At 41.9% G+C, this 16,217-nt stretch overlaps 1 protein-coding gene across 4 annotated transcripts in view; it reads right to left on the minus strand.

Annotated features, from left to right (window-relative positions):
• unc5da (unc-5 netrin receptor Da) overlaps window positions 1-16,217 on the minus strand; it is a 149,314-nt gene that overhangs the window by 45,086 nt on the left and 88,011 nt on the right. For 2 of the 4 annotated variants that reach the window (XM_031860061.1, XM_031860062.1), the window contains exon 2: window positions 13,109-13,315. In XM_031860061.1, coding sequence (XP_031715921.1) covers window positions 13,109-13,315 — 207 coding nt within the window. Of the gene's footprint in view, window positions 1-1,471; window positions 2,976-13,108; window positions 13,316-16,217 lie in introns of those variants that run through there. The other 2 variants (XM_031860063.1, XM_031860064.1) reach the window with 2 other exon arrangements.

Below are 16,217 nucleotides of genomic sequence, written 5' to 3' on the forward strand. Positions count from 1 at the left end.
AATCCTCTGCAGTGACTGACTGATATTACGTACAAGACACACACACACACACACACACACTCCATCTACTCCTCCTTTCCACCGGTACAAATTAGAGCCTTAATCAACATGCCTGATTAAGTGAGAGAGAGGAAAATAAAAAGACAAGATTTCACTCGAGAGGCGGTGCAATTGGGGTGATTGTTGTGAATAGGAACCGCTTCAGCAGTTGGCAAAAGCATGCAAAGCAGTGTGACTTTGCATGATGCAGATTTCCACAAAATATAAACAGCGAGATTCATCCACAGTTTTAACCAGATTAGTTGTACAGTGTAGGATGAGGCTCGACGGATGTTACACAGCTGTTGTTTTTAACATATGATCAGATATATTGAAGCCTGGCACCGTGTGCAACTTAAAGCCAAAGCACCGTTTCAAAAGAGCGGCTTTCAGGACTTTTTCTTCAATAGCTTTTCAGAGACACTTCAAACATCACTCCCCTGGGTATCCTTCTGTTATCCTCTAAACAAAGAAAGAGGGAGAAATCATGAAATATGACGATGCATTTAGGACTTGCACGGCTATCTCCTAATATATTTTAGATAACATTTCCACCCGCACCCTTTCCCGGACTTTTATTCGAGACTCGGGTTGAAATACAGATAATGTTTTATTGTTTAAATAAATAAGATACATGATGAATTGTTATGTTGTTTTGTATATTCTGTTAACAGCTGTTCATATATACGTATGAGGAGTATAAATAGTGTGACAGAAACCGACACAGATAGCAGCTTGGCTTTACACCTACTGTGCAGTGATGGTGCTTCACTGATGGTTTAATTTCCTCTTCTGCAGCTCAATGACGGCATTTTAGCCGACTTAATGGTGACATTATTCCATGGAAGCGCAGCGGTTGAGTTTGACTTCAGAAAGACTCATTAGCTTAATTAATATTAACAGAACATGCATTTCTATCTCAGATCAGTGGGTAAATAAATGGAAAACTGGTCTGGTCTGTGTGTAGAGTCTAAAATATGTAAATTTAGAATTGAAAATTCTTAAGAAATAGGTAACCTCGCATCCAAATTTCAAAAAATGCTTTTTGACAAGCAATTTCCCTGCTGGATTGTGACAAAAGCTCAGTGAGGAGACTAGGGAATGGGTTTCGTTATGTGGTCTCTTGATTCTCACAATCAGACCTTCTCATCTTTATTAATGATCAAGAAAACAGAAGAAACGAATGCATAAACAACAGTCTGCTGCTCCGGATGCAGCGTTTTATGCTGAAAGCAAAACAAAAACCTGACTCATAGAGGCTGGAGTCAGATTTGACTCCAAAAGCTCTTTTTGTCTGGCACACAGTGAGAACATTTCTGATCACCAAAGAAAAATGAAATAAGAAAACAAAAAGCGCTAACGTCTGTGTCATATTACACTGCAACAGTGATATAAAATAGAAAGCAAAAACCTACAAATAACAAACACTCACATTCCAACACAGATGCATGGAATACCACCAATACATACAAAGCCACGCTGACGGGCGGGGGGTTGTGGGTGTGAGTGAGGGCCATGGTGCTCCTGCTGAAGGCGAGATTAACAAAGAGAGAAATCAGAAAGACACTCGGACTCCCGGGTCCCCTCACATTAGGCAGGCATCAAAGAGCTCAGTCGCTTTCCCAGAGCAGCCTGGAATGACACTCCGTTTGAGATATTATCCAATAACTGCTCGGTCATGTCGATGACATGCGGCCACTTCTCCGCGTTCGCGAATACTAACAACCGTTCAGCTCCCTTCCACGAGCATGTCCCTATAGCCACCTGTTTTCTTTGTTGCCTCTCTTTCCTTCATGCTCTTGCCAGTGGCTGCTGACAGAGCACCACAAAGCCCTGACAATGGCCCTCAAGGTGGAGCAGCTTTCACATGCCCCTTTAATCATGTCCTTTAATATGTCTCTAACGTAGCCTCTATAAAGGCGTCAGGAAGAGATATACCAGTGCCGACGCTCACTTATCCCTCTCTCTTTCTCTTTCTTTCTCTTGTCTCTCTTTTGGTCTGTCTGGCACGGGTCCCTGTGGTGTGATTTCTCCCCGCTTTGGCCCATTGTTCCGCCTTGGCGGAGTCTGTGAAAAGGGCCCGATGGGAGCCAGGCGGTGCCAGCTACAAGTGGCTCCGGATCCAAGCAGCTCGGGAGAACTCGATTGGTCCGGCTGGGCTCGACCGAGGGCCGGATGTCTCCGTGGCTCTCCATTCGAGTGGGGATTTTACAGAACTCTGTTTGTTTGTCTTAGGGATCCTCGCGAGGCAGCTGTGTACATAGCGGGTGACATGGCGTGGGCTGTGGGCTGAGGGTGGACGGGTATAGCTTCGGGAGCGCGTCCGTCTGATGCGAACGCAGCTTTGGGGAAATGCTTGTGTGATGTGACATGGCGGCGTGCGGGGGCTGTGAGGGCTGGCTGAGGGCCAGACACAGACGAACCCTGCTAGACAAGCGGAACATGCTCCCAGCAACATCTTCAGTCTGGTCCCAGCTGTGTGTGTGTGTGTGTGTGTGTGTGTGTGTCATACTTAATCCCGGAACCAAAGGGACGCATTACTCCGTGCATAAAAAAATCAGGATAATTCAGCCATTAAAATGCTGCGAGTCCTTATTTGTGTCATTCCCAGAGTCGCCTTGTTTATGTTTATTCAAAAACAATCTGCATGTCTGCTTATTAGGAGCCAGTTTTACATAAACAAGTAGTTTTCACTCTGTGGGCCCACTTCATTTGTTCCACTTCCATTTCCTTGACTAATACGTGGTGACACTGAGAGACTCCCGGGCATCTCACTTTCCCTAACCAGTCGCCACCTTTCTCCCTTTGTCCTGAGTTCATGCCTGGCTGATGGTATCTCTCAGCCGGCCGGGATCATAATACACAAACAGTGGAGCCAGTCCTTCACAGAGCATCAACAGGAAGCGATATCTATACTTCCTCCATTCAAACGCTTTCCCTCAATCACTATCTCTTCATCACTGAATCTGCAGGAGCTGCTATCCCCTCCTTCTCGAGACAGCCAACGCGGTATCCATTTTCAGGCTCTCTTTCATTCTTCCGTCGCCCTCTCCACTTTCCAACGTCCTCTCTCTTTCCCTTATCCTCTCCTTCTCTTATCTCTCCATCAGGGTATCGTGCTTTCAGCCGAAGTCTATAGGCACAGATATCCCCTCTGTTCCACCTTCCTCTCTGCTCTTCTTTCACCCCGTCCTTCAATAATCTCCTGACTTCTATCACTCATCTCCATCTCTTCCCCCTCTTTTCAACAGAGGCAGAAGTAAAGTTGTCTTCTGTGATAGGTCAACGTGTGCAGTTTGCTGTGTTTTGTTTACAGCGACTGCCCTTCTTTTATTTTGTCTTTGTACTTTCAGCCTATTCCCCCCACTGATAACAGAAACGGACTGATTTACTGTCAATAAAGACCGGATACAGCTTCCTAAAATCGTTCGAAGGACTTTATAGATGCAAGCTGTTTTCCTGAAGGGAGGTTGGGTAGTGATGATTACATGGAATATCCAGCTGAGCCTTGTCTGCCTGCAGTTTATCAAAAGGCTTAACCATTGCAGAGGGATAAGGAAATAAACACTGCAGCAATAACTGTGCAGATCATTGTGCCTTCATCTTGACAAAATCCCAACTTTGGGTTGAAAGATTATCTTCGTACTGAATATGAAGACGGCACACAAGGAAATACATGGTTTCAGATCAGCGACATAACAACGTAGTTAAATATTTAGGATGTTACATTTTCTGTGTGATAATTGAGCACCTTTCATTCTCTCTTTCTCTCCCACGGTGCATTTCTCTTTGTCTCAGGGTGCAGTTTCAGGCATTGTCTTGCATTAGCCCGGACAACTCTTCACAGCCACAGGAAGTGCCTCACAATATCGGAGTATGGACTTGAATATGCTCTCTACAGACAGATCTCTCCATTTGTGTTTATGTGGGGTTGGCCATTACTGTCACTTCAGATCAGTCTCCTGTTTCATGGTTCACGTTAGGCCAGTTACCTTTAGTGCTGCAGCGGAAGCACACAAACATTAACGACAGATTTTGACGCTCGTAAAGCCAGAAACTATGTTTGCTCAACATCATAACATCCACTCTGGATGGGTGAAACACTCCCTCGCGTGTGCACAATACAGATTTACTCTTTTTCTCAAACAGTTATGCGTACCCATAGGGAAACCTGTAAACACCGCGAGGAACGCTCAGCATTTCTTCTAAAAATCTGCAGGAAAATATCTTCATGCATTCAGACTGATAAGATTCTGGAAATTCAATTCCACTTACTTACTGAAATTCCCACTCTGACTCAGCAGATATGGACTGCAGCAACAAGCCTCCCACTGGCCGACTGTTACATTCTGCTTCCCTCTGTCGTCTCTGTAGGTCTGTTTTCAGTAAAATACAACAATGACAGGCAGCTGATCTGTCAAACAGCAACCTACACTCTGAAGATAGACAATGTTAGAAAAATAAACATTGGTGCTTTGTAGTCTTCATCACAGATCTCATTCTCCCCAGTTTTGTTCAAGCAGTGAACCCTCACTGGGCCTAATTATCCACCAGAACGGCTGGTGATAGAAAACACAAACTTTTTCATACAATACAAAGTACTAAAAGGGCCAAAATCACCCAAATCAATACTTTTTCCTATTAAAACCTGCTAAGGCACTATCATGTAAGGGAGAGACAAGTGTCATGATGGTTGAGGTTTATGCATGATTAATTATTCATATTTTATTGTCACTGAATGATTCGCCAGACATCAAGCATTTCTTTTTACTGTTCTGTTAATAATTAAAGCACATGAAAACCACTTGTCCAATGAAAACCGTGTATTTCCAAATGAGGTCATTTGTTTTTGATAAACTGAAAACAATTTTGTTTTACTGCATTATCTGAAAAAATGCATTGTCAAAAAAACTTAAGGATGTTCTTCTTAGCTAGTGACAAGTTGTGTTAACTTTTTCAGTGCTTGTCAACATACATTTGAGTATCTGGAGTATCTACCAACCCACAAACTGTGAAATAAAACAACCCAGTCTGTTTTTTTTGTGGGCTGTCGAGATCTGAAAACATGTGAAACACAACAAGCCATTCAGATTTGACTCACCTTCCATTGTCACATGCATGCTCATTAGAATATACAACATACCAGATATATATACGATATATATATTGATCTGCTCACCCATTACGGAGACAGCATCTCATGGTGTATCATGAAACAGTTTCTAGTTTGTTGAGATAGTCAGGCTGTAAAAGCTCGCCCACTCATCCACTCAGATTGAATTTCATCAAGAAGACAATACAGAAGGCCAAAGAACATGTTTTTTCTCCAACAGAATAAGAAACAACACTTGCTGATCCACAGACAAGTGCTGCAATACTTGGACGTGGCCATGACAGTTGTCCATTTCAGCATTATGTCTTGACTAAGTGCAGTTATAGAGGAAACCGAGCCAAAGGTGGTTACGGTAAATTAAACCGCTCGGCTGTTTTGTCACCTATTAGCATTAGCATAGCAGCTATTTACTGTGTTGTGTCTATATTAGGGAACGATATTTGGGGAAGCATCTACCAACCGCCTGATTTTCATAGCAAGTGCAAAGACTTCCAGAAGCAGCACTTTGACATGTTGGTGTTTTTCTGTTTGGTATTTTCATACCCCGAGTGTTCGGCACGAAGGTGCGAGAGGAGGAGAGGCACACACCGACAGTAGTTTCATTCAAGTGAGGCAGCACAGAGCAAGGTGTTGGTATTTTGGTGGATCATTTATGTGGTAAGAATAGACATCCTAACATCGGGTTTGTTTTTCTTTTGGGTGGTGCAGCCTCACACGGCTGAAAGTTTGGTGATTCTGACAACAAGCACACGCTAAACCCTTCGGAGGAAATGTGCAACGATTCCAAGAACAATGCTAATAATGTAACCATTGTAATTAAACAATCGCAAGCAAGTAGATGTGATTTCACTAAAAAAAACAGGTGCTTTTATCCTGAAAATATGAAAGCCGTCTCCTTCAGTTGCTGTAATTAAATCCCGACTAAGCATCGGAAGGCGGCAGGACAGATATGTGTGATAAATATGCATCCGACAATTTGAGAAGTTGCCCACTCGGCCGAGGCACTGCACACATTGATCCACTGGGTTTACATTAAGTCCCGAGCAAACAACCCCAGGCTCCTGCAGACTTCCACCAAGACTCCCGTACACATCAAACTGGTCGGTTTGGTTTTGTGATAGTTAATGCGCTGGACAGAAACATTGATGCAATTGTCACTCATTCCCTCTCTCGCTCATGGAAAAACGTTGCATTTCCATCAGGCGATATTCCCACGTGCCGTGGCCTCCTTTTTTGTCAGGCAAAAATGGCATCTCATTTGAAGTCCTGAAATGCATTTATAGCTGTGATATGATGTGACAGAAAAAAACCCAGCTTAAAACTTGTATATTATTTATTTCTGTAGTTAGTATACAAATTGAATTGAAGCTTAGAACAAAGTGTGTGTAGGTTAAGCACAGCGGGTCACTAGAAAATTGGAAAATGTCTCTGGACAATATAACACATAACGTGTCTCTAACTCTGCACACTTTCAATGCCTCCACAATTCCTCATTAAATGCTGCACCATCATCGTCTGTTGTGCCTTATTATATTCACGTCTACAAACTCTGCATCATTCAGACATTATTTTTCTACTCCTCTCCTTTAAGTGGGCTGTTTTCAAAATGCCACAACTGTTCAAAAGGTACGAGACCAGTAATGAGAATGGCTGAGAGAAGTTTAATGGTATCACCACAGCCTTCCGTCTGCTTTAGCTCCTACCTAACTGTTTCAGAGTTTTTCATTAACGCACCAAGCGCCTGTAACTCTACAATATCTTTCAAGTGTCTTTTAGTAATAATGGCCACATAATCTGTTTATTTAAAGGGAAAGTGTGTCGTGTTGGGTAATACACTGATTTGGTTATTACCACTTTGGTCTCTGTATGCTAAATGTGAAGCTAATGCCAGCTTAGCTAATGCACAAAGACTGGAAACAGGGAAACAGCTAGCCTGGCTCTGTCCAAACGTAACAGAAAGCAGAGCTTTTCAGCTCACAGTCACCGCTAAACACCGTTAGCACTTTGATCTTCTTGCACTGTTAACCCTGTTAGCACAGTTAGCTGCGTGGCGCCGTCTCAGCCATCTCCATGTTGAGAAGCAATAGAAATCTTCCTAACCTCATATTTGGCACATTTTTAAGTAGGTATTGTGTTTAAGATTTTCACCATCTTAGCTTAGTATGTTAGCACGCTAACATCTATCAATTAGCTCCACAGTGGAGAATGATGGGGATTTTTTTTGATGAACCAAAGACAAATTAAAATGTGGATCTGATGATGGGGTTCTCTCCCTCCATGTGTGTTGTAATCAACACCTCTATTAACACCAATTTATAGACCACTAACTTCCTGGAGTCTCCGCCAGTTGCCAGAAAAGTTCTGGCCAAAATATGTTGTGTCTTTGTGCTTAGCTGTGTTAGCTGTTAGCTTCACATTTAGTCCGCAGAGATGCGAGCGGTAGGCCAATGATTGTCTCATCTAAGTCTTGGCCAAAAATCGAATAAGCGTATTTACCAAACTTTTCCTTCAACACCTGGCAAACAATTTCTGGATCGCCAGTACTCATAACTGATTCATGCATCCAACGAGACGAAGACTATGATATTCAGTAAATTATCAATAATAGAGTCAGTCCTCACGATGTAATCTGTACAACAAAGGAAGCATCTTTCAAACCACATTACTCAAAGAAAAACCTAATAAACATCATAAGACAATGCATCTAATGAACTCAAACTGATGGTGGCAACAAAGAGAGAGAAGCGGTTTTGATGTCCAACATTCAGTGTCTTCTTTTATCTCACAAAACATTCCTTTATTGATGGATGCAATATATTTCAGGTTGACAGCAAGCCCAGTTAATGGCTTGAATAGCACAACAATGTTATTATTCATAATAAGTGCATAATGATAATAAATGAGCATTCATTACAGCCTACACAATATCCTGCAGTGATACATGACATCGGCGTCTGGTTTAAATCTTCAGAAGACAAGAAATGATCTTATTGTGATTATTCCATGAACTCCTGGCCTATGGAGAATGTATAAATTGCAGACATGGCAGTGGAGTTGTCATAAACAGATAAGCTCTTTTGTCTACGGGCAGAAAGAAGGTTTTTTTCACTGCTAACCTTCATGGTGAGCATCTCAGTTCCAGCAGGAAATACATGAACTACAAGTCGAAAAAAGACAGTTCTTTCAAAACCTGACAGTGCTGTATTGGTTGCTGTCTCAGAGAAGTGGTGAGAGTTAAGTTACATGCTCTGTGGCATCCTGCACTAAATAAAAGCTGTCTGTCCAGAACAGCCAGCTGTCAAGTGCACAAGGTTGTATTTGTTGTGATTATTAAAAACATCTTTAAAGTCTAACACATAATAAGGCTTAAACTTAATATGGGTCAGACACAGTGTGCATTTACTGACTGTGCACTCATTTCTTTTAGTTCTATTTAAGGTCTTTCATGCGATACATCTCTATATTTCAAGGACTTTCAGGAAACTAAGTAGCCCGTATTTGACATTTTGGGAAAGAACTCGCATTTTCTTCTGCTGTAATTCTTAAGAAGTCACAAGACAGTTACGGCTCACACATTGTCATGGAAACTTTAGCAGTTAGGATTAGCTCGCAGAGAAGATGAGTTGCAGGTATGAAATATTTAGGCATTACACGGTGTTGAAAATATCTTTTTACTCTGCTACACATCTTGCGGATCGAGAAACACAACACAATTCATCCAGTCAGAACAGACCGTGTATTGTGCCATTTTTTTGTGTTTTTCTCCTGCTTAGGGCAACAGCAGTCGAAGCTATTCACAGAAGCTGTAATGGATATTTTCTTCTTTCCGTTTCCACATTTATTTTCCTTGTCTGTCGCTCTGTCTCCTGGAAGGCGATCAGAGCGACAGACTGAATCTGAGAAAAACAACACAACATGAAGCTAAAATACAGTACATCTCCCATAGCCGAGTTAGCTGCCTCTGGACAGACACGGCCTGTGTCCTCTGCCTCAAAGCCCCCTGGTCAAACAACGTTAGGGCATGTGTTGTTGAGTCTGTCTGCATTTAATTCACAGCTTACTGCTTTAATAGCTACAGCCCCCTGCTCGCTGCTGAACCCAGGGGGCCATTCTAGTCGGACTGTAATAGCTTGTACCGAGATACAGTTGTATCTCCTACAGATGAAGCAGGATGGACAGCCAGAGGTGCTGAGGCGGGGTGTTCATTTTCTCAACATGTAGCATGTTTGCCCACCTTTGCCTGTGTATACAGCCCAACACGGTTCAGAAACACTCACTAAATCCTCTGTATCTCACACCTGGGAATACGAAAGCATGTCCACACAGCAAAGCCACACTTCATCCTACAGAGCAGGGCATCCTCCTAGGGGTTACAACCAGAGCACACGAGAGTATATTGTAACACTATAGATGCATTTAAGCTTAGATATGTTTACGTTCAAGTGCTAAGAGGAAAAAAAAGCAAGGACATTTAAAGGAAATGACCAAAGGCAATGGAGAGTAAGTGAATGAATGCATGGAGGTGAATAAAGTAAAATAAAAGGAAAGACAAGTTGTCATTGCTCTCCATAAGAATGACTGTTATGTACAATCAATAAGCAAACCAGACTAAAAGTCTACAGTCATACCAGCGGCTCCGTGAGGCTGTACTCAGGCACAACAGTGCTTTGAGCTGCATGCTAACATCAACATGCAAACTAGGGCTGCACCAAGTTGTTGTTTTATTTATTGATTAATCACATTTTCAATTAGTTGATTTATGTAATGAGTAATTTATTGATTATTCTTAAGAATATTTTTTTAAATTCCTAATTATTATAACAATTAAAAATACACAAAACTACTGTGACACATAGTATCATTTTATCAGTGTATGTCAGAGCAACCTTTTCCCTGAACTGGAGAACAGTATTTTTACTTCAGGGGATAACCAAGTCATAAGGATTGTACCTCTTGGGGGAAATTAATGAAACCATGACTTTTTGTATGAAATCCCAATTATTCTTGAGATATTTCAGTCTGGACCAAAGTGTTGGAGCGATTGACATGGCCAAGACACATGCTGTCGGAAAAAGGAAATAAATCTAGACAGGCAGATGGCTTAAATACCGACTGTATGTAAATGTGTGAATACTGAGGGGATATGTGTTATTCCTCTTCATGCCGGTGTCTGAGAAAAAGTAGGTAATTCTGAAAAGTGAGAACATTGAGCTGCTAAACCCAAGTGGTAGCCATCTTTTTTTCCCAACCTGTAGCATAATTAATGGGACTTTAGTATTCTGTTTGCCAGATATGCTAAAAGAAGATGAAAGAATGCAATTAGAAATGACATGAATTATTGGTTTTACTGATTCCTAAAAGTCTAATACAATTCCACTAAAAAGTGGACAGTTTCACATCATTCTTGTTCCGCAAAGCCATAAAAGCACGGCCGGTATTACTACCGGCTGTTCCATTTTCCATTTTAGTTTTAAAGACCATCGCAAATTACCTGAAAAAAACGAATCAACATGTAATGGAGAAACAAGGGACTTTGGTCCTAAAAATGATGCCAGGTTTGAAAGGACATCTCCGCTGTGCACAAATGATGCGCTCAGCAATGATAACATTACCATTTGAGGCTAGTTACGGCTTTCAGAGGGAGGCTGTTGGAGTGTGGGCTGTAAAAGATGGCCAGGTCTAGTGTTGGAAACAATCTAATGATATTGGCATTAATTAAGGGACATTTTGTTCTCCACTTTCTTTTTCATTCCAATAAAGTAGCTGTAACAGTTTCTAGATATTCTCATGTCATGCCAGAGAGCATCTACTTCATGTACTTTTGTAGTTTATCTTCGTGTATACTGAGGCACTAAACTTCTCCATCCAATTTCAATTTGCCCCATCCTGTGTCTGATTACACTGCTGAGCACCGAGATGATCAGCGACAAGACCAAATATCTGCTTAATGAACACTGAGCCCTGGTGAGAAGTCTTGCCGACTGACTCTGCACTGTGACGGTAGAAAACAAAAGCCCCGACTGAAGCAGCTGCCTATAAAGTATAGACTTAGTGCTCCACACTGCATTCACGACATTGCTCCACCAGGTTTAATTAAGTTTGTGTTTAATCAAGATGTGTGCAGACTGAAATATTCAAATGGCCTTAAACTGTACCTGCACAGCTAAAAAGCATGATGTTAGTATAAACCAAAATGCCACATGGAGAATTTTGCTGACCTGGGATCAGTAAAACAAAAACATAAACTTATAGGTTAAGGTATTGCAATGAGTTGTGGTCATGCCAAATGCATCCGCCAAAAACGCTAAATCCTACCAGGTATATTTGTCTAATTACTAGTCAAAATATGTCATATGAGACAATCACATAAAACATTTACATATAATACAATAAATGGCTGAAATAAGCAAAAAAACATTAAATTACTGAAACTCATTTGATCCATTTTTATAATAAAAGAGTAAAAACTGTATTGCATGAGGATCAAGTCATGAGTTCATGCAGGCAGTTTCTACTAGTCACTCCACAAATATCACAACTATATATATATATTTTTGTGCCTTCATTAAATTGTAACTTTGCCAGAGTTTCCTGTCTTTCAGCGACATTGTCGCCTCAGCTTTGAGCACTGGTGCTATAGCAACAGTAGACATGTTGATTGACAGCAAGCAGCCCTGAGAATAGCATTCACACAACCTACTGAGAACTTTAACAGGATAACAAATTCAGTAAATGTTGAGTTACGCTCATGCATGGAAACAACTCAGTAGTCTGGCCAATGCTGCCTTTTTGGAACAGACATTTTCTTACAAAATACATCCAACAAGGTTGTTTTTTTGTCAATTTTGAAATCTATTTCTTTGCTGCTTTTAAAATTTTCAGCAAAGGTCAAGGTTACAATGATCATGAATGAAACACCCTTATTCCACCTGCACTATGTTTTGTTGCCTCATCCAGCAGCTGGTGGATGGGGCCTTGACAGATCTTTCTCCTTTATGAGATACCAGCACAGGTGGACTTTTAAGATGCTCTCCTTTTTCGACTTTTATTCTCTTTCTCAGTCCTTTCCCATCTCTAGTTCTCCTTCCCCATGTCTCTCCCAGAGGGAACAGATATGAATGGTGATAAGGAGCCAGATGGGAGCCGCGCTATGAATCCAGACTAGAGGCAGTTAAAATTTAGAGGTCCATTGTTACCTCTGGAGGGAGATATTGATTGGTGTTGTGTGTTAAGTGAAGCAGCAAGTTATAATCTGCTTAAATGATGGTCATCTCATGTTCAGTGCAGAACTAGGCCTAATTATACTAGTGTAGTTAATATTTTTGTTTTGTTCCACTCACCTGGATAATTTATAGGACCATAATAAAACGAGTATATTTCAAAAGTTTAAAAATCAGAAGAGCACCTTCACTATCCCGATGTTTAGAACCAAACCTTTCACAATGTGTACTTGAGAATAAGTCAATTTAAGAAGAAAAGAAAGCATAATTCAGTGTTTGTATTTTTTTTGTATACCCAGGGGCTTGAGAAAAACATTTTTCTTTTGTGGTTTGAATTCGAAGTTAAAACAACAACAACTGAATTTCAGCGAGTTGCGTCAGTAAAAGACATCCTTCAGAGTTCAGAGTCAAATCCTGAAATTGAACAAGTAGGTGTCGTTCATGGTCTAGAAGTTTGGATCAAATGCGGCACACAGTGCGCACTAAAACAGTGAGGAAAATACATTTGCAGGGTTGGACACGGCCGCAGGCATTGTCATAAAGCCCCATTTGCAAAGTTCATCCCTAAGACTTTCGTCCTTGCTATCAGAAATGTGAATGCCATCCTCGTAACTTAAAGTGACAGGAAGAAGGCTTGCAGGAAGGAAATAAAGTTTAAGTAGCGTCAAGAGTTCTGTCTGTCCACAACATGTTTGTCTGTAAACACAGGCGTTTGTTAAATCAGTGTTTGCTGTACCTGTCCCCAGGTCGGTGTGCTCCTGAGACATGTGCTGGCTCTGGTGGACCCATTCGCCGTTGCACTTGAAGAAGATCTGAAGAGCGGGCCGAGCTTGACACCGGAGCTTGATGGGGTTGCTCTTGACGATGTAAGCATCAACGGGCTCCTCCAGGAAGTGGGGAAGTGTCCCGGACTGGCCATGCTGCGGGGCTTCACCTCGGGGACCTGAACAGTAAAATGAGAAATTCAAATGAGACTCCAACGGAATGACGTCTGGACAAAATGGAATCGAAAAGTGTAAATCATGAATCGAACCCTCTCAGATTTTTCCCTGCCAACTAACCCTGCAGTGGAATGTTGTTTTCGACACACACACACACACACACACACACACACGCACACAAACAGCTCAAAGCTAGCTCACTCTCCGACTTCCCCTAGCTTCCACCATCCCTCACCCTCTCGCTTCTCCCCTGCAACCAGACCTCAACGAGCAGCCATTACTCCTCACAGCGACGTCTGCCTCGGAAATAAATTGTTTTGGAGCACAACGTGAGAAATAACACAACAGAACATCAGCCCGTCCGCACAGTCCATTCTCCGCCGCAGCATTACAATCATTTATAGAAAGCACACCGAGTGTTTAATATTTTAAGAACATAGACAATGCTACAGTTTGCAGAAAGCTAGGCTACACTAAGACATTTATGATGAAAACAAAAATGACCATTCTTATTTATCTTTTAAGGGAAGATACTGCAAATGAATGGGGTAAAAAAAATGTATATAAAACATACTCCCCAGTTGATTACTTACATTAGGATTATTATTATTTGTTGTACACGTTTTCTGAAATGTTGTTTAAACATGCAAATGGAGCCTCATCTTACTAAATATGTCCATTTCATACCAGAAATCTGAACATGGGATGAAGCCAAAACTATATTAATATTTGCCATCTTTTGGGGAATAAATTGCTCTTTATGACTATGAATGACATAAAAACAAACCCCTCAGTAAATACTTTCAGCATATAGATAGGAAGGAACCTGGAAAGTTTGGTGTATGGAAGAGCTACTGAAGAGCTATTATCATATAGTATAGAGACACTGCAGGTGAAGAGAGTAACACTCGTAGATATTACCATGAAACCTCCCCAGTTGATTCTCACATTAAGACAATTGTTTTTTACAATACACTTTATGTAAAATATGTAAATCAGGTGTTATCTAATGCTTACTTTTGGTGAATTTAGGAGAAATCTACAGACACAAATAGACAAAGTAGTAAAATAAACACCGAAATGTATTTTATAAAAGTTTTCTTTCCACTATTCTGAAAGAAGATCATCATTATGTTTTTGAGGAGTGGGGTGATTGAGCTCCTCTGGGATTTGAGAGGCATTTGTTAAGTGGTATGTCAACTGCACTGTTGGCTCAATATATGTTATGTGTTTGGTAACAAATACCAACAGTAGAATTACAGTTTGGTAGGATGGGGAGAAAACCTGATTTTAGTTTTCAGGGGGAAAGACTCTCTGGAGAACTGGCTGAGCTGTACAACAAGACCAGAAACAAGTAGCACTTTTTTTTATAGCAATGCAACCCGACTATAGCGATGGGAGTGGAAGTACTTTTTGACAACCACTGTGTAAGGGAGAGCTGTGGCCCTGCACGATTACAACATGTAAAAGCAGACATCCTTTTACTAGAAACACAACAAAAAAGTAGTAGAAGTGACTGGAATACACATCTGATTGGAAGTGAACAAGATAGAGACGTCCTTATGTTTATCAGACAGATCCACAGTCATCTCGTAGAGACTTCTTTGATCTCTCGGATGTGTTCACTAAAGGCCGTTAATTCAGTTGAAGAATTCACAGGCACACTGGCAACACATTTAACAGGAGTCCTTCCGCTTTCCGGTGCGTTTGAGTCAGCGCACGTTCTTTGCTACTTCTAAGTGTAATTACACTCAGACTAATCCCCTAGTTTGCCGGAACCTCTTTCATGCAAGTGTGAAGGGTTTAGCGAGGCAAACCGTCCCGGGTCCGCCCCTCCCGATCCTAACTGCACACTGTGACGTTTCTCCACAGCGATGGGTGTACGTCCTGAAAAGCCCATCAGGATTAGAGAACCCACTCTCTCTTTCTCTCTCCGGCTAATCTAATCCTCCTACCTTTCCTGCCGGATGTCTCCTGATCGAGAGGAATAGATAAAAGACTGTGTGTGATTCCCTGGCTGTGAAAATCACGGTGCCAGCTCAGTGTTCCTCTCTCTCTCTCTCTCTCTCTCTCCTCCCTCCCCCACCAGTGCGACAAGTTCACGTTCTCTCCCTCGTTCCTGGAACTGAGGCTGAACAAAGAGACATGCTTTTAATTTCAAAATGACTAGCCCCGGGCAAGCTTTTCTTGTACAACGGTGCTCCAATTTGTTTTTGCGCGCCGAGCATTGACACGGTGTGTTTGTGTTTGGATGGATGCAAAACACAGACGTGAGTGCGCATCCAGGCGGTGATAGATGGAAACATGAATACACAAACACACTGCTGTCAAACAAAGCCACCAAGTAATGACTCATTTGTTAATAGATCAGGTATTATACTAATGCGTGCCAACATGACAGTTTAAAGCCACGGCAGCTAATGCCTCAAACATCCACAGGAGCAAGGTTTAGCGCAGCTTTTGCCGGCTTTATTTCAGAGTTGGTTCGTTCACTTTGAATTTTTTATGCAGCAGGTGGGATAGTATTGCAGCAGACTGATTAGGCGAGACACAAGGAACGACAGTCTGGTGTGACTTAACCTCAGGCTGGCGGTGAGACACGCAAGCACTTAGCCGTCTCTGGGACCAGGGTAACATTGTCTTTGCTCTTGAAACGACTGAATGTAGATCCTGAGGTGCAACACCAATCGGTGACTGTTGGACGCCCCTTCCGGCTCTGCCACCCTGCAGCGAGTACGCATATGGAAGTGAGATAACTGTTATCATGTGAGATGTGGCTGAAACCAAGCGGCCTGCAGAGCCGCTTGGCTCTGCAGACATCGATTTTAGTTTATATCATCAACAAAGGACCACTCCCTCCTCAACTTCCCCTTTCTCCTCATTCGCGGCACCGCACCGAGGGAA

This window comes from Anarrhichthys ocellatus, unplaced genomic scaffold, assembly GCF_004355925.1.
Source record: "Anarrhichthys ocellatus isolate YVR2014 unplaced genomic scaffold, GSC_Weel_1.0 scaffold23, whole genome shotgun sequence".
NCBI classification, from domain to species: domain Eukaryota; kingdom Metazoa; phylum Chordata; class Actinopteri; order Perciformes; family Anarhichadidae; genus Anarrhichthys; species Anarrhichthys ocellatus.